General features: G+C 52.0%; 2 protein-coding genes across 4 annotated transcripts in view; one reads left to right on the top strand and one right to left on the bottom strand.

The window, feature by feature from the left end:
• Positions 1-14384, top strand: part of LGALS2 (galectin 2) — a 346473-nt gene extending 332089 nt beyond the window's left edge. The window contains exons 2-4 of one of the 2 annotated variants that reach the window (XM_084751583.1): positions 11363-12237; positions 13769-13928; positions 14058-14384. In XM_084751583.1, the coding sequence (XP_084607709.1) occupies positions 12182-12237; positions 13769-13928; positions 14058-14201 (360 nt within the window). In that variant the 5' untranslated portion in view covers positions 11363-12181 and the 3' untranslated portion in view covers positions 14202-14384. Of the gene's footprint in view, positions 1-10255; positions 12238-13768; positions 13929-14057 lie in introns of those variants that run through there. The other variant, XM_084751582.1, reaches the window with a different exon arrangement.
• CDC42EP1 (CDC42 effector protein 1) lies at positions 14353-23720 on the bottom strand. Of its 2 annotated transcripts, XM_084751576.1 has the most exons (4): positions 23401-23720; positions 20091-20207; positions 17646-18381; positions 14353-16031 (listed from the first exon to the last, which is right to left on the bottom strand). In XM_084751576.1, exons 3-4 carry the CDS (start codon positions 18106-18108, stop codon positions 15313-15315), a joined length of 1182 nt encoding a protein of 393 aa, XP_084607702.1. In that variant the 5' UTR covers positions 18109-18381; positions 20091-20207; positions 23401-23720; the 3' UTR covers positions 14353-15312. The 2 variants fall into 2 exon arrangements, with proteins under 2 accessions (XP_084607702.1, XP_084607701.1); XM_084751575.1 differs by lacking the exon at positions 20091-20207.
• Between the last annotated feature and the right edge of the window lie 1265 nt (positions 23721-24985).

Here is a 24985-nt window from a genome sequence, read left to right on the forward strand (position 1 = left end):
TCCTTCGGTTGGTTTTGCCAGGTATTTGGGGATGGAAACTAAAAAGGAACTTTTAGAAAGAGCAGGACTCCACATCCAGCTGGGCCCTTCGTGTCAGACATTAATGTGGTCAGGTGGGGCAAGTGTGCGAGGCCATGTCCCTTCTCTTCTTATAAAGCCACAGATGCCATCTTGGGTGGCCATGCTTTCAAGCCAGCCTCACCACCTGCTAACCCCAGCATCTGTGGCGTCAATGTCCTCCAGAGGAGCTTTGAAGGAAAAGCTCGGTCAAACCACAGCAAAGAGTGCTGACAGAGCTGGCTGGCTCAGCAGGCTGAAGGAACAGGCTGCCTGAGCACCCGAGACGACCTGGGAATCAACGCCCACAGCAAACACCCACTCGGCATGAAACAGAGAGACTGTCCCACAACCCAAGGTCACGCAGCGGTGGAAGGCTTCCTAGGTCCTGAGGTTAATGCTCCTGAAGAAAAACAGAGGGAGCAGAGGAGTTTCACATATGCACAGAGCTCTGCACACACAGAGCACAGGCCCTAGTGCTGACGAAGGGGCCTGGCCTCCTGGTATGAGCCATTGGTCTCCTGCACCCACGGCCGGATGTGTTGCTATCACAAACGTCAGTCACTGGCATCTTTCTCCTTCACCATGCCCTGCCCATGAGGACAGGCACTGACTCTAAGGTTACCCATCCTCCTGAGGGGGCAGAGCGTTGGCCAGCTACAGCCAGCATTGCTGGGTGCTTTTCTTACAGTTCATGGTAGATTTGTGCCCATCACCTTGCTGGACACATAGCCTTCCGCTCTCAGGGGAACCTCATAAGGAATCCTCCACACCAAATAAGGAAGACGTCTATCTTTTCCAGTCAAGGTCTCCAAGAGCCCAGGACTGCCTTAAATGGACTGTATAGCCAAGGGTAACCTTGAACTTCTAGACCCCTCCCCCCCAGCTTCTTCCAAGTTCTGGGGTTGCAGGAGGAGTGTGCCGCCATGCCTAGTTTGTGCAGGGCTGGAGAAAGCAACATGGGTTTTGTACATGCTAGCAAGCACCCTAACCAATTAAGCTATACTGACCTTATTTTTGGAGGCAGTCTAAGTATGAAGTTACGGCCTGACTTTGAACTTGTGGCAATCCCCCTGCCTCCACATCCCGAGTGCTGGAATTACAGATGCATTGCCACATTTGGCTGTGATGGCTACTCTTGGACTGTTTGCTTGTTTTGAGACAGGGTTTCACTGTATAGCCCTGGATGTCCTGGAACTTACTGTGTAGACCAGGCTGGTTTTGAACTCACAGAGATCTGCCTGTCTTTGTCTCCCAAGTGCTGGCTGGGATTAAAGGTATGCAGTCAGGAGCTCATGCTGCTGCTCCTGCAGTCTGCAGTCAGGAAGCAGAGAGAGGTAAGTACTGGTACCCAGCTCATTTCTCCTTTTTGTGCAGCTCAGGACCCATAACTTACCTGTTGCTACCTCATAACTGTAACTTTGCCACTGTTGCGAATCGTAATGTAAATTTCTGATGTGAGGGATATCTGACACGCAACCACCAAAGGGATCTCCACCCACAGGTTGAGAACTGCTGTTCTAGGCCCTGTCAAGTTCACAGTCAGCATTAACCATCACACTGATCAAGCTGTTCTGGAAGGTATTTTGGACACAGCAACCCAAAAAGTAACTAATATACTTTTAATTAAAATTTAGCTCAGCGTGGTGGCGCACGCCTGTAATCCCAGCATTCTGGGAGGCAGAGGCAGGCAGATCTCTGTGAGTTCGAGGCCAGCCTGGTCTACAGAGTAAGTTCCAGGACAGCCAGAGCTACACAAAGAAACTCTGTCTTGAAAAATGAAAAACGGTGCTGGCTTCGGCAGCACATATACTAAAAAAAAAAAGAAAAAAAAAAAGAAAAAAAAAACAAACAAAATCTTGCTGGGTAACTGTACTGCCTGGTTTTGTGTGCCAACCTAACACAAGCTAGAGTTATCAGAGAGGAAGGAGCCTCAGTTGAGGGAATGCCTCCATGAGAGCCAGCTGTAAGGCATTTCTTCAATTAGTGATCAATGTGGGAGGGCCCAGTGGTACCATCCCTGGGCTAGTGGTCCTGGATTTTACAAGGAAGCAGGCTGAGCAAGCCATGGGAAGTAAGCCAGTAACCAGTGACCCTCCATGGCCTCTGCATCAGCCCCTGCCACTATGTTCCCGCCCTGTTTGAATTCCTGCCCTGACTTCCTCCAAGGATGGACTATGACCTGGAAGTAGAAGCTAAATAAACTCTTCCCTCCCCAACTTGTCTTTTGGTCATGGTGTTTTCTTTCTTTCTTTCTTTTTTATTTTTTTTTTTTTTTTTTTTTTTTTTTTTGGTTTTTCGAGACAGGGTCTCTCTGTGTAGCCTTGGCCGTCCTGGACTCACTTTGTAGACCAGGCTAGCCTCGAACTCACAGCGATCCACCTACCTCTGCCTCCCGAGTGCTGGGATTAAAGGCGTGCGCCACCACGCCCGGCTCTTTCTTTCTTTTTTAAAGATTTATTTATTATTATGTATACAGTGCTCTGGCTGCACATACACCCGCAGGCCAGAAGAGGGCACCAGATCACATTGCAGATGGTTGGGAGCCGCCATATGGTTGCTGGGAATTGAACTCAGGACCTCTGGAGGCGCAGTCAGTGCCCTTAACCTCCTAGCCATCTCTCCAGCTCCTGGTCATGGTGTTTTCATGGCAGCAACAGAAACCCTGACTAAGACAGTAACTCAGGCTGGCCTGGGATTCACTATGTAGTGGAGGCTAGTCTAGAACTCATAGTGAGCTTCCTGCCTCAGCCTCCAGAATGTTGTGATTACAGCAGTGAGCCACCGGGAGTCCCTCAAGATGCTCTGAGCTCCATCTCCCAGACGAAGGAACCAAGAGTCTAAGTGATCCTTCGCAGCCACTCAGGTTGTCGATGGCAGAGCTGGGACCTAAAGTTTGCCCAGCTCTTCCTGTCTTCCCACCCCGGCCAGCTTCCCCTGCCTTTCTGCCCTGTCCCTCTGAAGGAAGATGTTGGTGTGGTGTGGCCTGGAAGGAAGCAGGATGTTATCCTGGAGGTGTGGATCTGTTTGTTTTCTGGGAGGAGAAGGGGGTGGGGGGGGAGATAGGCAGGGACTTCCAGTGTCTCAGGACTAAAGTCCCCCAACGGCCTGTGGGCAGAAGGTACTGGAAGGCAAAGGACCAAGTGCCCCTTTGGGATCAGCAGACATGATATCCTGGGCCTCTAACTCCAAAATGCTTCAAGTTTTTTAATTTAAAAAAATCATTTTTTTTCTTTTTTTGGTTTTTGGTTATTGGTTTTTCAAGTCAGGGTCTCTCTGTGTTAGCCTTGGCTGTCCTGGACTAGCTTTGTAGACCAGGCTAGCCTCGAACTTAGAACGATCAGCCTGCCTCTGCCTCCTGAGTGCTGGGATTAAAGGCGTATGCCACCACACCCGGCTCAAAAAAATCAATTTATAAAAATTGATTTTATGTGTATGGCTGCTTGCATGTAGGCCTGTGCACTAAACGTATGCCTGGTGCCTGCAGTGGCAAAAAAAAAAAAAAAAAAAAAAAAAAAAAAAAGGCAATGGATCCCCTGAAACTATGGCAACAGATAGTTGTGAACTGCCATGTGGACAGTGGGAATTGAACCCGGGTCCTCACTGCTAGTTCTGTTCTGCTTTATTCACTAGGCACTGTGCCCTGGGCTGGGGGCAAGCACCGACACAGAGGGGTGTATAAGGGTTCATCTACTCAGGTGCTCAGGAGCCTGAGGCAGGAGGATCAAGAGTTCCAGGTCAGTGGTAGAGCACTTGCCTAGCAAGCACAAGACCCTGGGTTCGGTCCTCAGCACTGGGGCGGGGGAGGGGGGGTGAAGCGTTCCAGGCCAGCCTGGGCTACATAGTGAGAGTCCCATTTCAAAAACAGGAACTGGGGAGAGGGCTCAGCTGATGAAACACTTGCTGTTCAAACACGAAGGCTGGAGTTCACATCCTGAGAGCCCACAGAGTCCAGTGGGCCCATGGCCTGCAGGTGAGCCCAAACTGCCTCAGCATATAAGGTGGTGAGTGATTGAGGAAGCTGTCCCAGGTCAGCCTCGGACCCCTACACATACATGCTCACCCTTACACACTACACATATGCATGCCCACACACAGGCGAACATGCATACACTTAGACACTGACACCAACGTTCATACTCCATGGAAAAATAAACCCATTAAACCTCTCAAAACCAAACCCAATCAGGACACAGCTGTGTACGGGGACGCTCGGATCTGAGGATCCTTTACCATCCCGAGCAGTGTTTCTCTCTCCAAGCTTTAGATAGTAATCACCTGGCACTGTGTATTTATCTATTCCCGGGGAATGAATCAACCCAAGTGTAGGGATTTAAGATAAAGAAAAGATTTCTCACCAGGCGTTAATTCCAGAGAGGTAAAGCTCTATGAGTTCAAGGCCAGCCTGGACTATATAGTGAGTTCCAGAAAAGTTAGAGCTTTGTAAAGAGACTATTTATCTATCTGTCTGTCTGTCTGTCTGCCTGCCTTTCTTTCTGTCTTTCTATCTATCTATCTATCTATCTATCTATCTATCTATCTATCTATCTCACAGTTTCTGTAAGTCAGAATCCTAAAAGGGGCTGATCTGCCTGCCCGTGCCCATGCCTCTGGCTCAGATCTCTTACCGGGCTGTAAGGAGGTGGTGCCACTGACCTGTCCACTCTTAGGGTAAAGTGGGGTCAGATCCAAGGCCAAGGTCACATGTGCCGCTTGAGGCCGTGTGTGTGTGTGTGTGTGTGTGTGTGTGTGTGTGTGTGTGTGTGTGTGTGTGTGGGCTGGAGACAACTGTGCTTTGCCATACAGGCCTTTTCATTAGGATGCTCACAACAGGACCACGCTGTCTGTACCACAATGGGAAGCGGGGGTGGGGAAGGTGGGGGATGGGGAAAGGAGGAGTGGGGGGGGGGCAGGGGGAGAGCAGTCCATTTTCCACCATGGACTAACCAAAGCACTAGCAAGAGAGGTTTACTTTCTGTGTCCTGGAGGCTAGGATGTCCCTGTCACCTTGTGCTGTGCCATAGGGTAGCTGAGAACAGAGAGCCTATGCAGGCAGAGAGGAGATGGGGCCCAGCTCATCCACTTTATCGGGAGCCCATTCTGATGACTAGGTGGCCTAATGGCCTCTTCAGGGTCCAGCGCTGTGTAATTTGACCCAATGGCAATTTTTGTTGTGAGCGTAAGTCTACAGTGGCTCAGGCCGGCCTCCATTTACCAGGTGGCCAAGGATGACTTTGAACTCTCGATCCTTCTGCCTCTACCTCCCATGCCCTAGAGTGGTAGGCCTACACCACTATGCCCAGCCAAAGACAATTAATTCACTATGAGATTTAGGGCAAGCATTCAGACCCCAACAGGAACCTTGGTGGTAACAGTCTCTAGCTGCTGTAGTCTTATAACTGTTTCAGTCAGTGACAGCCTATTTTGTTTCAGTTAGTGACAGCCTATCCCTGCTGTGTCTATTACAACTGTTTCAGTTAGTGACAGCCTATCTGTGCTGTAGTCTAACTGTTTCAGTTAGGTCCAGTGACGTGAGAGCTCCGGATCTCACAAAAGTGTGTGTGTAGGAGCTGGAGTCCTCTGGGGACGTGGTTCGATGCTTAAGAGCACGTGCTTTGAAAGCAGAAGGACCTGAGTTCAAATCCCCAGCACTCACATGTCTGTGCATGCCTGCTCCCACCATTGCAGGGTGAAGACAGGAGGATGCGGAGCGCTTGCTGCTCATCCAGCTTGGCCAAGAGAGAACGTGTGGGTCAGTGAGATTTGCCTCAAGGCATAAGACCGAGAGCAGTCGAAGATCCTTGATGTGCTCCTCTGGCTTCCAAATCCATGTGCATGACTGTGTGCATCTCCACACATGCACGTATCTACCACACATGCAAACCACACAAGCACATGCACAAATCTTTCACCGATATAAAATATACATGCAAGCTTGGCTTGATGGAACACACTTGTAATCCCAGCAATTAGGAGCCCAAGGCAGGAGGATAAGTGTGAATTCCTGAGCTGAGTGCTAGGCCAGCCTGGGTTAAAGAGTGAGACCCTGTATCGAAAACAAACAAACAATAAAATATGTAGCCAGTAAGGCACATAGCCTTAACTATGGTCATTTTCCTCTGGCTACAAAGATTTTCTTTAGCTGGGCCTGGTGGAGCTGGCCTTTAATCCCAGCACTCAGGAGGCAGAGGCAGACGGATCCCTGTGAGTTCGAGGCCAGCCTGGTCTACAAAGTGAGTCCAGGACAGCCAAAACCAAACAAAAAAGAAAGAAAAAGAAAAAAGAAGGAAAAAAAAAAAAAGAAAAAAGAAAAGAACACAAAGTTCATGTCTTTAAAGAGACTCTGGTTGGTTGGTTGGTTTTTCGAGAAAGGGTTTCTTTGTGTAGCCTTGGCTGTCATGGACTCCCATTGTAGACCAGCCTGGCCTCGAACTCACAGAGATCCACCTGCCTCTGCCTCCTGAGTGCTGGGATTAAAGGCATGTGCTACCATGCCCAGCACTTTATGTCCTTTTCATGTGCACTTTCCACAGCTTCTGCAGCAAGTGGAGGTTAATGTTATCATTAGAAGAGCACCAGGCCCATTTTCTATTGCACTTTCAAATGTCTTATCTCATCTGGCTCATGAGAGAAAGGCTGAAAAGAAATTCATTTCCTTGTGGGTAAAATAAGGAAATAACCAGGTAGTATCCCTTGGGGAGCACTGGGCAGTGAGCCACCCACCAGCTCCTGGCACCACATGGCACTCGGCAGGGCTGGTCTCCTAGTGCCCTGCCCAGTGCACTTACTGCCAACTTGGATGGAAGCCTCTGTGGGTTGCCAATCCAGAGCGCTGGCAAAGCTCTGTTTCTGGGACTGTGCAGTGTGGAAGTTGTCGGGTGTGCCAGTGGAGAGAATGGAGTGGCGCTGTTGTTGCTGTTTTTTAAGGATTAAAAAAAAAAAGTTATTTATTATGTATACAATGTTCTGTATGCATGTAACATCAACATGCCAGAAGAGGGCACCAGATCTCATTACAGATGGTTGTGATTCACCATGTGGTTGCAGGGAATTGAACTCGGGACCTTTGGAAGAGAGGCCAGTGTTCTTAACCTCTGAGCTATCTTTCCAGCCCCAGAGTGGCATGGTTTGTTTGTTTGTTTGAAGACAAGGTTTCTCTGGGTAGCCTTGGCTGTCCTGGACTCACTTTGTAGACCAGGCTGGCCCTGAACTCACAGCGATCTGCCTGCCTCTCTCTGCCTCCCAAGTGCTGGGATTAAAAGTGTGCACCACTACAAGTGGCATTTTGTAAGAGGGGAAACTTAGGATGAATGTAGGTACTCGGAGGCAGGAAGCTTGTTCCATAAACTAAGCCTTGGAGAGTTGGAGTATTTCATAGCTAGTGCACATGGCTCTGACATGCAGATCTGTGGGCCCCAGTGTTCCCAACTGAAGCCGGATACACAACTGTACAGACATGCATGTGATACAAATCCACAGCAACCTCTGGTCGGACAGACAGAGGACAGGTTTCCTCCCAGCACAGGGACTATGTCAAATTGTCTTTCTTATTGACAGTACCTAATTGTGTATATTGAGCCCGACCATTGCAAAATTCCCAGAAATAAAGGGCAAAGCATGTAATCCCCCAGCATTCTGCATGTTTGGTCTGTGTCCCGTCAGAACACACTGTTTTGTGCATAGTGCCAGTGATGGAAGCCACAGTGTGTGTGTGTGTGTGTGTGTGTGTGTGTGTGTGTGTGTGTGTGTTGTGTATGTGTGCATGTGCATCCCAAGCACACCCCACCACTGAACCACCCAGCCCTCACAGAATGGTCCTCTTTTGGCTTCTTTTTCCTTCTGCCTATTTTTAAGCTTTTAAATTATACTTATCTGTGTGTGCGGGAGGTCGGAGGGGACAATTTGCAGGAATTGCTTCTTTCCTCCCATCATGTGAGCTCCGGGAGGCTAACCCAGGTGGTTAGGCTTGGCAGCCAGCACCGTTATCCATCTCACTGGTCCTAGATGTTTCTTTAACTCTACCTGGTATCACTTTTGAAACGTGTATGTGTGCAACTGCATAAGGTGTTTCCTGCCTGTAATCCCAGCACTTGGGGGCAGAAGCAGGAGGATAGAGTCCAAGGCTAGCCTGGGCTAAATAGACAGCCTCTGTTTCACAAGAAGAAAAAGAAGAAACAAATTATATGTACAACTAGAAAAAGAATGGGCAAGAGAAGGAAAAAAAAAGTCTTCAAATGACTCATGACATCATTGAAAATTAGAAGCTTAGACATTTTTTTTTTTAAACAGAGCCAGCCTGTCTTTTTGTGGTTTGTAGGAGCTGGGCTCAGCGGGAAGGTTGGGTGGCCTGCCAAGCTCTGGGTGTTTGTGGTTTGTGGGGGGGTGACACTAGGGCCTCCTCCTCTGAGCTTTGTGGTATATTGACCGTGGAGGCTGGGAGGAATTGCAGAGGGTGGGGGTGGGGGTGCAGGATGCTCAGGGTGGGGAGGCAGGGTGAGCAAGGAGCTGTCTTCCTGTTTGTTGAGCACCTGCGGATATATTAGGGAATAAAGGTCCAAAGTCTTTATTTATAGCCTTGGAGTAGTTAATGTGTAATGTTCTGGGATATAAGCCTGACCAAGAGGTGATATGTTGAGCAGACGCCTCTAGCAGCGACTGAGAGAGCTGTGGCCAGGAGCTGTCACCATGTCGGTGAGGATGCTGGTCCTCTGGGCCACTTCCCTCCACTCACTTGTCCTTGGTTGAGTGTGTGGGTTGGGGTGTTTTGGGAGTCCATTATTGCTGCCCTTCTCTTGGTCTCAGTTTCTTCATGAGCATCAAAAGAAAGCAGGTTGCTGGGCATGGTGGCACATGTCTTTAATGCCAGGAGAGGCAAGTCGATCTCTGTGAGTTCGAGGCCAAGCTGGCCCACAAAGTGAGTCCAGGACAGCCAGGACTACACAGAGAAATCCTGTCTCGAAACCAAAAACGAAGAGAGAAAGAAAAAAAAGAAAGAAAGGAGGGAGGGAGGAAGGGAGGGGGAGAGGGAGAAGGAGAGAGAGAGAGAGAGAGAGAGAGAGAGAGAGAGAGAGAAGGGTTCAATATGAGATGACAGAAGGCCACCATCTACAGATTGCAAGGGTGCTGCCCTCTCCTCTCCTCCAGAGTCTGTGTCTTGACCTGGCTGCTCTGTGACTTGTGGTATGACTGTGGACAAGTTGATGCTCCTCTCTCAGGGCGCTGGTCTCCCCTGACTTGTACAGAATGAGGCCATATGATATTCTCAGGGGTTTGGACGGTAGGTTCATTTCCTAGGGCTACGGTGCTCACCACCATAGCAATCTCTCCCATGGTCCTGGCTAAGCCTGGAGTCCAGGGTGGGCAGAGCCTGGCACTCCCTGAAGGCTCTAGGGAGGCACTTTACTTATCTACTCCAGTCTCCTGTGGTTGCTTGGCATCCATAGGTCCCTTCTCTGGAGGCGTGGTAACTGCAGGTTTCGCCCCCTCTGCATGGAGCTTTCCTTTTGGGGGCATGTTTCTGTGGCCCAGTTCCCTTCCTCTTTAAAATTAAAAAAACAAAAAAACAAAAAAACAAAAAAACCAACAACAACAAAAAACCTTCCTCTTTTAAAAAATTTTCAATTTTAAGACATTAGTTACAGTAGATTTAGGGCCTATACTAGCCCAATATGGTCACATATTATGTTGTACCACATTAGCGGATGTCAGGAGGGACAAATGGGGTGCACGTGTGTGAATGACACTGTCCAAGCCAGTATAGACAGGGTGAAGGATGCCCCTGCGACTGGGCGTCAACGCTGGAAGGGTTAGCCCCTCAGGGAGACCCTTTGTGATCCGGAAACGCCCTTGGCCTTCTATTTTGGCCACCTCGCCATTTGCTTTCTCCTTCCAGATAACTCCCACATGCCACCAGTAGGGAAGCCAGGCTCAAAGGTGTTAAAGCTGGTCCCAAGCCACTTGGCCAGCTAGAGGTAGAGCTGGGATGTAGGCCTATCCACCCCCACCAGCCCCACCACCTATGAACTGCCCCGTCTCCCACCCAACCTTGCCTCCGATGTCTCTGGTCTTAGGCTTTGTTGAGAGGGGACAACACTGGGCCTGTCTATTTTCCCAAGAGCCAGCACCCCTATTCATACAAATGCACCTCCAACTCTGGTCTTCCTTGTACCCTAGATCTGTGGTAGCCTTCACCGGCCCCTCCCCACCCCCGTCCCAGCCTTAAGGGCTTCATTTCTTCTGTTCTAGCCATTAAGTAGGGATGTAAAGATGGGATGCTTCTCCCCACCCTAATCCCATCGCTCAATCCACCCGTCCCAGGAAGCCAGGGTAAGGTGGACGGCATCTTTTACTGGGGGCCAGGAGCCAGCTTGCGCATGCGCAGGGTGACTGTGCATGGCTGCCATGATTCTGTGGCTGAGTTCCTTAGTTCACGTGGGAGGAACTGTGCATCGCCCTTTCAGGTTCAACTCATGTCCCTGGGACAGTTCTGCCACCAAGGGCCTGAAGAGATTAGAGGTCAGTCTGGCTAAAGCCAGAGTAGCCGCTACAGGGAGCTGCTTTGCTTCCCACCTCCTGGTCTCTCTGCCCCAAGAACACAGTGAGCGAGCACATCTGTAATCCCAGCACTTGGGAGGCAGAGGCAGGTGGATCTCTGTGCGTTCCAGCCCAGCCTGATCTACACAGTGAGTCCAGGACGGGCAAGGCTACACAGAGAAACCCTGCCTTGAACTCCCCCCTCCCCCATACCAATAAAAGCACACAGTGAGCTGGCCCGTTGGACACATTTTTGTTGTGGCAATCTAGGGAAGACTGCTAGGTTCTAGTGAGGAGAGGCCAAGAGGACCTGTGAGCATCTCACAGCACACAGGGTACTGAGAATCAAGAGCTGCACACCCTATTCATTAGGGACAGCCCCAGGACCCTGCTCTGAAGTGCTTGTCACCAAGGCTGACATCTCTCTGCTGTCAGGGCTCCCACTCCCAGACTCAGTGTCACTTTTATTTATTTCTTTTTGTTTGTTTTTTTTGGTTTTTCGAGGCAGGGTTTCTTCGTTTAACAGTCCTGGCTGTCCTAGACTCACTTTGTAGACCAGGCTGGCCTCTAACTCACAGAGATCCACCTGCCTCTGCCTTCCTGAGTGCTGGCTATTAGCTGATTTTGTTATTTGACAATTTTATCCTTGCACATAATATATTCCATAGTCAGATACATTATTCATTGCACGACTGGCCCTGCATACCACATGATATATTTTGATATATTTACTCACACGCCATTTTTTGGTGTATGTGTCTGGCTACATGAGGTAGGTGTGTGTGTGTGTGTGTGACCCCCAGGAAATGTTGTCCATTTCCTTTGAGACAAGGTCTCTTAGCAGCCTGGAGCTTTTTTTTTTCCTGAGAGTTTCTTGGCTTTCCTGGACTTGTTTTGTAGACCAAGCTGGCCTTGAGCTCTCAAGAGATCTGCCTGCTTCTGCATCCTGAGTGCTGGGATTACAGGTATGTGACACTGCATCTGGCTAGCCTGGAACTTAAGTTAATCAGGCTAGACTGCCTGGCCAGGAGATCCCAGGGATCCTTCTGACTCTGCCTCCCCATATCTGGACTGTAAACATGCACAGCCACGTTGCATCGTTTTTTGTTGTTGGTTTGTTCAGACAGGGTTTCACTATGTACCTTTGGCTGGCCTGAGTCTCACAGAAATCTACCTGCCTCTGCCTCCCAAGTGCTGGGATTAAAGCCGTGCGCCACCACCACCACGCACAGCCTGACATGACCATTTCCGCATCATGGCGGTGGTTTGGGTCTGTGGAGGGCAGTGTGTTACTTGTATGCTGGGAAACTGCAGCGTCAGCAGAGGTCAGGCTGTCCACTCTGTGAACCTCTCCCATCCTAGCCATTCTCTTCTTGGGTTGTGGGGTGGAGGAGAGAGCCAGAGAGAGGCTGAAAGAGTGGCGGGAAGCCTGAGTCAGAGAGCTGTGGTCTACATGAGGGCAGAGAAGTAATGGAGTCATCCAGGAGGGCAAGATGGCAGCCGGGTGATAGGTCCTTCCCTTGGTTCCCTGTTGACTTAACAGTGTGTTCTTCTGTTGCTCCAGGACAAATTTGAAGTCACAAACCTGGACATGAAACCAGGGATGACCCTGAAGATTAAAGGCAAGATCCACACGAATGCCGACCGGTGAGCAAGGCATAGGCAGGGCTGAGGACTAGGACCCTCAAAGGCTAAGGAAGCAGTGCCCTTTTTTTTTTCTCTCTCCATACCACACCTTATGTGGCTCCTGTTAGGAACAGGCTTTGCATCTAAGCTTTGGGTTAGGAATCTTTGTTTTGTTTTGATTTTTGTTTTTTTGAGACAGGATTTCTCTGTGTAGCCTTGACTATCCTGGACTTACTTTGTAGACCAGGCTGGCCTCGAACTCACAGAGATCTGCCTGCCTTTACCTCCCAAGTGCTGGGATTAAAGGCGTGCGCCACCACTGCCCAGCTTAGGTTAGGAAATCTTTGAATGTCAGAATGGAAACTGTAATTTCTGTTCCTTGTCCTTTTCTTTTTGCTTTTTTGAGACACGGTTTCTCTGTGTAGCCCTGGCTGTCCTGGAACTCTTTGTAGACGAGGCTGGCCTCAAAATCACAGCGATTCGCCTGCCTCTGCTTCTTGAGTGCTGAAATTAAAGCCGTGCGCCACCACGCCCAGGTCTGTTCCTTGTCGCAATTGCCACTAAAGGGGCAGATGGAGAAGGAGGGTCTCTGCCTAGGTGGCAGGTCTGAAGCCTACACTGAAAGTGTAGTATGTACCCTCCAGCACACCACCCAACTGAACAGGTCACGTGACTCTAACCCACAGGCGGCCACCAGGGGGCAGCAAAGGCCCCACTTACTTCCTTAACTTGAGCAGCTACCCCCCCCTCCACACAACCTCCTGCTGTCCAGTACTAGGCTGACTGGCATATAAAATGTTTCTTGAGACAAACCTCTAGCCATTGTGGGTTAGGAAGGAGGTAGGCAAATTAGGAGGTAAGAGAAAGAGCCCCTCTTTCCTACCGAGGTTCCTTGTTTGCAGAAACATGTGCGAACCCTCGAATCCCACACATAGTATGTATTACTTTTTTTTTTTTTTTCTTTTTCCGAGACAGCATCTGTGTAGCCTTGGCTGTCCTGGACTCGCTTTGTAGTCCAGGCTGGCCTCGAACTCACAGCGATTCCCCCTGCCTCTGCCTCCCAAATACTGGGATTAAAGGCATGCACCACCACTGCCGACAGTAGGTACTACTTTTAAGGAACCTTTTCTTTTTGTTTTTTTCCAGTCAGGTTTCTATGTGTAGCCCCGACTATCCCGGAACTCGCTTTGTAGACCGGGCTAGCCTCAAACTTACAGAGATCTACCTGCCTCTGCCTCCCAAGCATTGGGACGACCGGCTAACTTTTAAGGATTGTCTAACCCAGGCTCCTCACGTGACCCTGTCAAGGCACATACCCCCGCCTGGACTCTTGAAAGCCATCGCTATGAATTACCCTCCATGCCTGTCCTATCCCAAATAAAACATCACTAAGATGCAGAGCCAGACACAGATCTCGGTATCTTCACTCAGTATCTTCTAGCCCGCAGTCACCACCAACACACACACACACACACACACACACACACACACACACACACGCACGCACACACGCGCGCCCCCTAAACTGTTCTCCCTGTCACTCTCCCTATAGCTTCACCATTAACCTGGGCCAGGGCAAAGACAAGCTGAACCTGCATTTTAACCCTCGCTTTAACGAATCCACCATTGTGTGCAACGCTTATGATGGGAACGTCTGGGGACAAGAGCAACGAGAAAACCACCTGTGCTTCAGTCCCGGAGCAGAGGTCAAGGTGAGGCTTAAGGGGGAACCCACATAGTGGCCCCTCCTGCCTGGACATAGGGACCACCACCAGGCACTGCCAGGACCCTTCCCAGGCTCCCCTGGTCCTAGTGATGTATCTCCTCCTGCTCCCCTGCAGTTCACTGTGGCCTTCCAGGAAAAAGAGTTCAAGGTGACGCTCCCTGATGGACACACGGTGACCTTCCCCAATAGGCTGGGCCACAACCACCTGCGCTACCTAAGCACGGACCGGTTCCAGGTCTCTTCCTTCAAGCTTGAGTGAACATGTCCTCAGAAGTCGGCCTGAGCCCCAGAGCGGCTTCAGTCAACCCTCCTGCAAGCCCCACCGGAACCACAGCCTTTATTTAGGTCCTGCCAGTCCCCCAGGGTTCCTTGCAGCTTCTGCCCCCCCAACACTAACCCTACCCACAAGGTCAAGGTCAAATAAAATAATTCGCATTTATTATTTCCACAGCTGTTAGCACTTTCCATGCATGTTAATGATCCTGTCTTTGGTACAGGGGAGGAAACTGAGGCACAGGGTGTAGCACTGCCAAGAGGCTGGGACCTGTCTCCCTCCTGGGGATCTGAGCACCCGCCAAGCTGTCCCATGGCATTATGGGGCAGATACTGGTTCCAGGCACCTGGGGCCAGGGTGTTCCAGGAACTACAGATAAGGGTCCCACCTGGACCTCTTATCGTAGAACATTCCAGGCTGGTTACTCATTACCTCAACTGCCCCTCCTCTCTAACTATGGGAGGGGGTGTGTGTGCTGGAAGGGGATCCTCAACTTTCCAAACTCCCAAGAGAGGACCCTACATCCCAGCAGGGGTCCAGGCCCTGGGCAGACAGCTCTTAACAGAAAAGCTGTCTTAATAGAAAAGCAGGTCTGGGGTACATAGAAGATGGAATCTACCACAAGGTCACACCTCACTTTTTCCGTCAGGGGGCTAAGGAGGAGCCTGGAACAGGGCTATCGAGAACACAGCGGTGGCCTTCCGGGGCAGCGCTAAATGAACAGAGGAAAGCAGTCCCACTCACAGACAATAGCCCTGTGTGGTCCTTGCCCGGCCCTCCCCCACCCACCCCACCCTACCCCACCAGAGAAGCATCCTGGGGCACAAAAGCCACACTGTGAGGCCATGGCAGGGTGGCATAGGGGATGGCTGAAGGCTAGCAGACCTAGATGCAGTGGAGGGAGCTGGGTCAGGTCAGCAGGGGGCCCCTCTCACCCATCCCTGCCTTTGCAGGGAAACCAGGAAGGACTTGAGGAAACTCCGGTGGGGCAACTGCCCGCATCTCGCGGGCAGATGTAGTTAGTGGGGGTGGGAGTGATCTCAGCCCCTCTGTTCTCTGTAAGCCCTGAGGAAGGCAGGATCCCCACGCCCGGGCCTTACACCTTGACCTCGTCATCCTCTTCAGCATCAGCAAATTCAAAGGCATTGACCTGCACCGTTCTGGGTACAGGGGCCCTGCCACTGGCCTGAGGTGCGCTCCATTCTTCATCCAGGCTCTCCCAGGAGCCGTGGACTTGGGGGAGCACCCCTGCCAGCTCCCGCCGAGCATCCATCTCAGTGTAGTGGCGACTAGCCCTGCTGGCCCCCCAGCTGGCTCCATGCCTGCCAAAGGCCAGATTGGGGGATACCTGGGGACCCTCTCCTACAGGACTGGGCTTGACCTCAGCCACAGGACCCAATACAGCAGTTACCCCATTGGGGAAATGTCCATGGGACGACGGGGAGCTTGTCACAGTGTCTAGGGTGGTTATGGCATGGGTTGGGGGTTTTGCAGTAGGGGGAGGGGGAGTTGCTGCAGGGGCAGGGGGCGTTGCTTCTGGGAGAGGGGAGTTGGCTGCAGGGGCTGGGGTCTCAGCTGCGGGGGCTTCTGAAAGGCTCATGACCCCTAGCAGCTCACTGAGGAGTGAGGGCCCAAGGTCAAGGTCAAAGCGGAAGGACTGGAGTGAGTCGGAGCGACGAAGCTCAGGGTTAGGGTTAAGCTCAGCGGGGAAAGAACTTTGCTCTCGGTCTTGAGTGTGGTCATGGTCACGGTCACGGTTGCTGTGCTTTTCCACACGTGGCAGGCGCGAGATGGTACAGAACCCAGAATCCAGGCCTAGCAGAGAAATGGGCAGAAGGTCAGGTCTGGGGGTCCCTAGCCTGTTCTTGGAGACAAAGAGCCAGCACAACCCTCACCTACACTGTGGCCCTTGGTAAGCTATATTCCTTGTTGGCTTCCATTTTGTCCATTTTTTTTTTCCCTCAAGTAAGGATCCCACAGTTTTCCATGCTCTCTCTGAAACTAATCCTAACCCCACTTGCAGAAGAGCAAATAAAAATAAAAGTTTAGTTTGGCACGAGACAGACATCACCCAAAGCTAGTCTGTTGGGGTGGAACTTGAATCTTGACACCCAGGCCCTGGTATGGACTTCGCTATGGCTCCTGGGTCTCTCTCTCCCTGACACTGACTGATGGCTGCAAGTGAACTCATAGCATATGAGTTGATCTCTGGGCACAGGAAGGAACCAGAAGCCAGGGCCTGAACAGAGAAATCACATGTCCTCCCAACTCTTGCTTCTAACGGCAACAAGACTGTAATGCAAAGCATGACCACAAGGGGGCAGCGGTAACCCACAGTGCCCTGGTGAGTTGTCCTGCCAAGGCCAAGGTGGCATTCACACCTGAGTCAATCTGCCAAGATACAGGAGCCTTTGTTCAAATAACAGCTTCTGCCTGGAGCACCTGCTACAAAGCTGCCTATGACCTTTGTGACTTCGTTCGGTCTTTTGTTTTGTTTTTTTGAGACAGGGTCTCAAAATGTAACTCACAGGCTGTCCTGGAACTATGCAGATCAGACTGGCCTCATGGCCATGGAATCTTTAGCAAAGAGACCGAGGGACCCATTTAGGTGAAGATGAGAGCTCAGAGGTCCATGTGCTCACTTCAGTCATAAGAACAAGGACTAGAGGGGCTGGAGAGATGGCTCAGAGGTTAAGAGCACTGGCTGCTCTTCCAGAGGTCATGAGTTCAATTCCCAGCAACCACATGGTGGCTCACAGCCATCTAAAATGAGATCTGGTGCCCTCTTCTGGTGTACAGGTGTACTTGCAGGTAGAATACTATACATAATAAATAAATAAATCTTAAAAAAAGAAAAGGAAAAAAAAAAAAGAACATGGACTAGAAACCAGAGCAGGCTCAGAGCCTCACCACAGTACCCTCTGACCCTGGGGGTTTACTTAATGTGAGGACACACAAGGGGTAGCCTGGCCAGAGCTCACAGATGGGAAAAGCCTTGCTGAGTTACAGCGAACTAGAGGGCTGCTAGCATACTCCATTTCCCCCTCCTTCAAGACAGGGTTTCTCTGTGTAGCTCTGGCTGTCCTAGAACTCACTCTGTAAACCAGACCTCGAACTCCGATCCGCCTGCCTCTGCCTCCTGATGACTGGGATTAAAGCCGCCCCATGGCAAACTCCATTTCTCTCTCTTGGTCTCCACATTATGAGGCCTAAGCAGGCGGACACTCCACCTCCCAAGCCCCATCGCCCTCATCCTCAGCCTAGGTCAGACTTCCACTGGGAGATTGAACAGCTGTGGGGGAAAGACTGTTAGGGAAGTCTGGCAGCACCCCAGGATCTCTCTGGGCTCGAATCTCAACAGCCGGGTGGGGGAGGGGGTGAAGGGGTGGGGGGTGGGGGGAGGAAGAGACTGTGAGAGCAAGTCCTCACCATAACCGGAATGCCCATCCGCGGAGCTGGCAGGGCTGCTGTCAAAGCTGAGCTTGCCCACCACCAGGCTGTCATAGGTGGCCTGGTTGAGCTGGGGCAGAGAGATGGCATTCTTGATGATGGGCGAGATGGGAGGTGGGGCGGGTGAGGGCGCAGCCGGGGAGGCCACTCTTCGAGGTGGCACCCCAGCTCGGCGCACCTGCTGGAGCTTCCTGGCCAGGAAACTTCGGGGTGAGCGATGGGTGCTTCCAGAGCGTCCTCCATGGTTGCTGAGGAAGGAGGTATCCCCGAAGACATCCCCACCACGGCCCACATGCATGGTGTGGCGGAAGTCCCCAAGTGGGGGGCTGATCATGTCTGCTGTCAGCCGCCTCTTTCCATGGGAACTGGACACCCATCCCACAGGATACAGCTTGCCCAGGCTCATGGTGGGGGCTCCTGTGCCCCCCTGGGGGCCGGGCATCAGACTTGGTTGCTCACTACTGCTGGTCCATGCCCACCTGGGGCTAGGGAAGATGGCAGTCTGGGCTCAGGGATCCTTCTCAGCCCTTTTCTCTTGATGAAGATGGCAGAGCAGATGACGCCAACCTTTGACTCTATTAAGGCCCTGTCCCAGTGCTGAGGTTGAGGGAGTCTTCTCGCTCCCAGAGGCCCCTGCTCCTGGTGAGGCTGATCAGATGAGAGATGGCACGAGAAGGGCCTTAAAAGAGGGTGGTCCCTGTCCTGGGGTGGACACCTGGAAGGGCAGAGACAGCATTGTAGTATGGCAGCAGAAGAGGAAACCCAAGTCCAAACAGCAGCCTCCCAAGACAATCAGGGAGGCTGCCCAACAACGCACAGGTCCTTGATAAGAGCCAGCCAGGCACAAAGGAGGAGCCACAGAAGAAGTCCAAGAAGGAGCTGGAGGCGGGGGGGGGGGGGATGACTGAGTGGGGTTGTGCTTACTGAGCAAGGATGGAGACCTGAGTTTGGCTCCCTAACACCCATATAAAAGTCAGGCATAGCTGCATGTGTCTGTAAACGCAGTGTGTGAAGGGGGGGGATAGAGACAGGAGGATTATAGGTAGTCTGGCTAAAAACAAAAGAAAACACAATGTAGTCCATATTTTGGTTTCTTTATAAACTCCCAGCACTTGAGAGGCAGAGGCAGGTGGAGCTCTCTGAGTTCGAGGCCAGCCTGGACTACAGAGGGAGTTCCAGGACAGCCAGAGCTGTTATACAGAGAAACCCTGTCTCAAAAAACCAACAAAACAGAACAAAACAAACAAACAAAAAACTCAGTTATGGGAATGGAAAGATGGCTCAGAGGTTAAGAGCACTGTCTGTTCTTCCAAAGGTTCTGAGTTCAACTCCCCAATAAGCACATGGTGGCTCACAACCATCTATAACGAGATCTGGTGCCCTCTTCTGGCGTACATGCAAGCAGAACACTGCATAGATAATAAATAAATGAATTTCTAAAATCAAAATGAAACTCAGTTGTGTTACGCAAATATGTTCTTGTTTTAATCCCAAGTGTGGGATATGGGGCTGCTTTCAGTTTGTCCACTGCTGTTAGCTATGACTGCCTCGTGCGGGCTCGGAGAAGGGCGGTGATCCTTGCCCGCTGCAGACGGTTTAATTCTGAAGACTCTGAGAGGGGAGAAACGCCAGAGCACTGAGAGGAAGAGGAGGCAGAGGGAGAGAAGGAGGCTGCTGCTCCCTGTGCGGCTGCTGGCTCACCTTCTGCTGTGTTTGCTGGGTTGCTGCGTATCCTGACGACTGAGATTGGTATTCCCCCCAAAGAACCCGACAACCCTAACCAACCAGAGCCCTTCTCCCCACTTCTCCCTCTCCTACCTAGTGTTGGGGTGTTGAAAGGTATTAGGGTGGATAAGGGTTGGAAGGAAGGCAGAGGCATAAGAACCCAAAGAAAGTAGACTAAAAAAGCACAGCTACAACACAAGGGACTAAGGCACGCCTCCATCTCCAGGGACTAAGGAAGAGTGACAGAACAGGCCATCCAATGTCCTCCTCTGCCTTCTGTATGTGAGCGCACGGGCACGTGCACCTATACACACGTGCACACCAGAGTTTGAGAACAGGGAGAGTGGATGGCAATACCAACTGGGAAGTGTGGATGCCTCTGAGTGCCACTGCCCGGACGAGGCACAAAGACTCTACTCTGCTCTGAGTGGGCATCAGGGAAGCAGAAAAACGACCGGCCACTACCTAAGACCTGTGGCTGAGGTGCCAACGGTTACCCTGACGAGCCAGGCGACTGAGATACTAGCCTCGCTGGAAGCTGTAGAGGAAAGATGAAAAACTGTAATGACTTTAACGTGCCTGTGGCTTCTCAGTAAGGAACAGGGGACTGGGCTCCCCATCCTAGTGACCTTGAGCCCTAGGCAACATGGCCTCTTAACTGGCATCTTTCATTTCTCTGTGGGCCCAAATCTACTCTACCTGGAGAGGTCAACATCGGAGAAGCCCTGCCAAGATCTTGGGAACTGCTGTGCACACAGCCTGCCGTGCCAGCCAGCACTGCCGGGCCTCAGAAACCCTGAGCCTTCAAGGTGCTTCCTGGAAAAAGAGAGCCCGTGGTCAGAAGTGGTTTTTTCCAGCCGGCTCCTGTATCTTTGAGTAGATTCAAGGCTCTGAGAAGGCCTGTAGGAAAGGGTTTTATATCCGTCTGACAGGTTGATGTAGGAGCCTTGTTGGGGAACAAGTTTTAATAGTCTAGTGGATGCCAAACGCTACTCCCTACATCCCAATGTCTGTCCTGACCCCTCACCCACTGCCTCTGCCTTCCTTTTCCTCTTAGAGTTTTCCTCTATGGTCTCTTTTCCCCTTCCCTAGGGGGCTGGAGGGTGTTTGGGAACCGACAGCCCAAACTCTGGTTTTTCTGTGACCTAGAGAGGGCCACGCTTGCTCAAAGGTCCCATCAAAAAGCTAGTCCAAACTTGAACTCTGGGCCTCTGACTCACATAAGCCCTTGCCGGCTTTTGGGGCCCGGTCTTGTTTCCCTGAGCACGTTGAGGAGGGTGGGGCGGTGCCTGGATTTTCCTGCCTCTCGCCCTCCCAGCATTTAGCACGTGGACAGCCTAATCACTAGCTGGGATAACCTTTAGGTCAAAGGACCACCCCTGTCACCTTCTGAGGGGGTAGAGTAGGCTCGGGACTGTGACCTTGGGCAAGTCACCGCCACACACCTGCTCAGCTGATAAAGATCTAGACCTGAGTTTCAACTTCTTTTTTTCTTTTTAAATGTTCTCAACCCTAGCTGCCGCCTCCAAGCATAAGAATTCTCAAAGCAGCCCTTCTATAATGTTATTTGAAATTCAAAATAGGTTAACTAACAAGATAAAACAAAGAGGAGAACTGGACAAAGCTTGCTTTGTTTTGGGACTGTACTCTCTTCCCGTCCCAGCACTGGCTCCACCTCCAACCCTAGCTCCTCCTCCTTGGTTGGGGGTGGGGGGTCGGTCAGGGATTTCTGAATCATCCTTTTCCCTGGCACCCCCAGCACGAAGAAGTCCTCCTGGAATGTTTGCTGAAGTTATACAGCACTGTGCTTGCTGTTGGCTGACCAATGACATGATGTCATCAGATGGGTCTCCAACACCCCTTGAGGCTGGAAGGCTGGCTCAGGCTACAAAGCCGGCTGACGTGCCTAGGGAACAGGCTCATCCTCGGTCCCGGAAACCGTGGCAGGTAAATCCTGGCCAGTTTTCCCTGGTCTGCTGAAACTAGTGTCTAGAGCAAGGTGCTATGGAGTGTGTAGAGCAAAGCTCTGTAAAACCGCACAGGGAGGGGCCAACGGTGTCTACCAAGTGGACACAGCACACACCCTCCAAACCCAATTCTTTAACTTCTGAGTTTATTCCTTGTGATGAAGCCACCCCTAAATGCCTCTGGGTACCTCTAGACTGCATTCTATGGACATCTACAGCAGCAGGGAGTCCTGCAGCCACTGTCTTCCCATGGAGAACGCAGGGAGAGCCTCCCTCCCAGGGTAGGGAGGAAGGGGGCAGGAGATGGAGAAACTCAATCCTCTTATCCTGCAGCAGAGCAGGCCTGGGTTCAAACCCAACACTTCCTAAGTTAAGGGGCATCTTTATTCCAGCGATCCATTGGTGGTAGGTACCAACAGCGAGGTGTTAACCACAGCCTATTGCTGGCTTTTAAGTACATCTCACCTGCATGGGGTGTTGAGATACAAGGACCTTTCTTCCCAAAAGCCCAGGAAATAGCCCATTTTACATGGGAAAAATTGAGCCCTGGGTCACAGAACAAAAACCGTGTGCACCCTGGAGCTTGCTTACAATCTGCCAACACTGGTGCTTGAGTGACGCCCAGCAGAAATGGGGAGGTTACCAGTGGGAGGAATGGGACGCCCCGCTCTGCCCTTCAGCATCTACGACCAGGGAGGGCACGAGTGGCCACGGTGAAGTGTCGGTATCCTCAGGACTCTAATTTTTACTGTTCGGTGGTCTGGGCACGTGGCCAGCGCTCCCTCGGTAGTAATGACCACAGGGACAAGTTTTGGGGCTTTGGCTGGGTCCATTCGCTCAGAGGCCAACGGGGGTGGATGTGGAAGCAAAAGATAGGCCACCCCAACGGTGGGGAAGGGCCAGAGGCAGAGGCAGCCGCTCCTTGGAGTACCTAGACACTCCCTTCAGACAGGTGTGCAGAGCGCACCACCTCCCGGGTAGCGTGCTGGGGTGGGGGTGGGGAGACTGTCTCGGAGCACAGCACTTTGACATCAACACTGGGCTGTGTGGGATTTTGTTGCTTCGGCTTTTCCCTAACCTGTGACATTTGGGATTAGAAGTTAAATCTCCAGGGATACCCTCTCCAAGTCCAGCCCTTTGAGGTGGAAGGCAGGGAAGCTGAAGCCAGCCACGGGGTAGCAAGCTGCCCTAGTAACCCTCCAGGATCAAGAGTCTCTAAACTTCACTGCGGGTAGGATAGGAAGGGAGCGCCTCGGGCCATTTGGGAGAGGAGGAGGAGAGACGCAGGTTTTTTGTTTGTTTGTTGATAAGAGCTCGCTATATAGCCCTGGCTGACCTCGAAACTGTGACCGTCTTGCCTCACTTTCCCAGGTGGTGAGATTTAACTTGTGTGTCACTACCGACTGACTAAAGTGCCTTCTTGCTTCCGGACCCCAAGTTAAAACTGAACAGCCGTCCACTCTACTGCTGTGCTTTCCCAGCCTCAGTTTCCCGGTCTAGAAAATGGCCCAAACTTGGTGAATCATGCATAGTTGGAACAAGGGCAGAATAAGTTGGGATGGGAAGTCCAGGAAAGACTTTTACCAGAAAGCATTCCCTTCTGGATACCTCGGAGAGGAGACTTTGGGAAGAAAGTCTCGCTGTGGTCCGGCGCGGGCTGAGGGCAGCGGCTGCCGTGGCGAGAAGGGAACCGGACGGGATGACCTCATCCGCTGCTCCAGCCTGGAATGCAGCTGGGGAGGGGGCAGGGTGCCCTGTCCCCGTCGTCCCCCCACCCCCAGCTTCCCGCTCCCGCGCTGGCGTCGCCAAGAGGCCCTGGGGTCCTTTCCCTTCCGCTGCCCGCGCAGGAATGCGTGCAGACGGCCCAGGGCTCGCCCTCTGACCGCCTTCGGGTATTCTGCTCTGCCCTCCGATCTTTGGTGCCCTGCGCCCTCCGGCAACGTGACAAAACCACCCGGGAAGTGTGAGCGTCCTGGCCTTTTACAGATTGGCCCTGCGCGCCCAGAATCGTGTGCATTTCCCCGGCCCGCGCCCGCGGTTACCTTGTGTCGTCGAGCCCAGGGGTCCAGGGGCGGGCGCGGCAGCGCGTCCCTACGCAGCCGGAGAGTCGCTGGGCCGGTCTGCGCCTCCCTGGCCGCGGGCTCGGCGGCCGGATCCTGGGGCGGGGGCGGGCTGAGGGCTCCCTCCGCCCCTGCTCCGCCCGCGGCGGCCGCGCCCCCTCCCGGGCTGGCCACGCCGCGAGGGCTGCTTCGGCGCGGCGTGGGTGCCAGACCAGACCAGGCCCCTATCCACCGCCCCTAGGCGGGGCGACCTCGGGAATGTTCATTCTGTCCTGAATCGGGACTGCCCAGAGGAGGCCACCAGGACTCTTTACTGCCCATTGCTCCTCAGATGACCTCGGGGAGTCCAGGAATGACAGCTCTGAGCCTTTCTCTGCGGGAGCGTGGGGAGGGGGGAGGGGCTAGGGGGATGGGGAGGACGGAGCTGGCCAGAAGACATTGGATTTTTTTAAAGTGTGGGGCATTCACTTCTCCCTTTTCTTCCAGTCGCCATTCCTGGCCACCCAATACAAGCCCTGTGGGGTCCCTTCAGAACACTTAGCTACTTTGGGGAAGAGGCCATTACTGCAGACCACCATATAAAGGGGTGGTAATGTCATGGACCCTAAAGCTGAAGTGGCCCTTGTTCCTTCCTTGCCTTTTAGTGCCTCAGTTTCCCCATAGGGCTAGAGAAATGACTCAGCCGTTAAGAATGCTTCATGCTCTTGTAGAGGATGAAAGGTCTGTTCCCAACATACACACACAAACACACACACGCGCACACACACACACACACACACGCACACACGCCTACTAAAGTGGAGTTATCAAACCAGACATCAGATTTCACATTATCTCTTGTTCCTGGCTCTAGCAACGAGGAGAGTTGTTAAACAGGTAAATGAGATCACACCTTAGAAACCTTTAGTGAGGTGCCCCTCCCCCCCACTTCAAAGAAGGCACAGAGCCAGCCATGCTTAAGGAGAGGGGACAGATCCTGGCCCCTTACACCGTGTCATACCTCTGACTTCTTCCCTTTGAGGACAGACAGTAATCTTGGGGGCTGTGTGTGGCATGGACAGGTTCCCAAGGCAGTCTGGGAGTCGGGTATTGAGCAAGGGTCTCTGGAGAAGATGAAAGTTGGCTTAAGTCTTAAATAGAGGAGCAGAGAGCCTAGGGAGTTCCCACTGGACACACTGTGGGCAAAGCCTTTGCGCTATGAGGCAGGGCTGATGCTGGGCAGCACTCCCAGAATGCTATGCTTCCAGGGATGGCTCTCTGGGGACTGGGGAGAGGTTCATTTTTTCCCAGCTGGACCGATAGAGAAACTGAGGCACAGAGCATGCCAGTGACATGCAGTTACTATTGAGATATAGGTGAAAACAGTGTCCTCAAGACTCAAAGGCACTTGGGCAAGGAGGCTGGAAGACTGTCAGGAGAGAGCAGGGGCCAAGGCTGGCTATTTAAGTATGGCCAGGTGTCAGTCAGTGCATGCAGAGGTGCAATTTAAAAAACCCCCAGCTTTTACTGAGCACCTAGTGCATACCATGCATAATCACATTTAATCTCTGCGAGAGCCACATGGGAG

This window comes from Acomys minous, assembly GCF_964271855.1.
Source record: "Acomys minous genome assembly, chromosome: 12".
Taxonomy (NCBI): Eukaryota; Metazoa; Chordata; class Mammalia; order Rodentia; family Muridae; genus Acomys; species Acomys minous.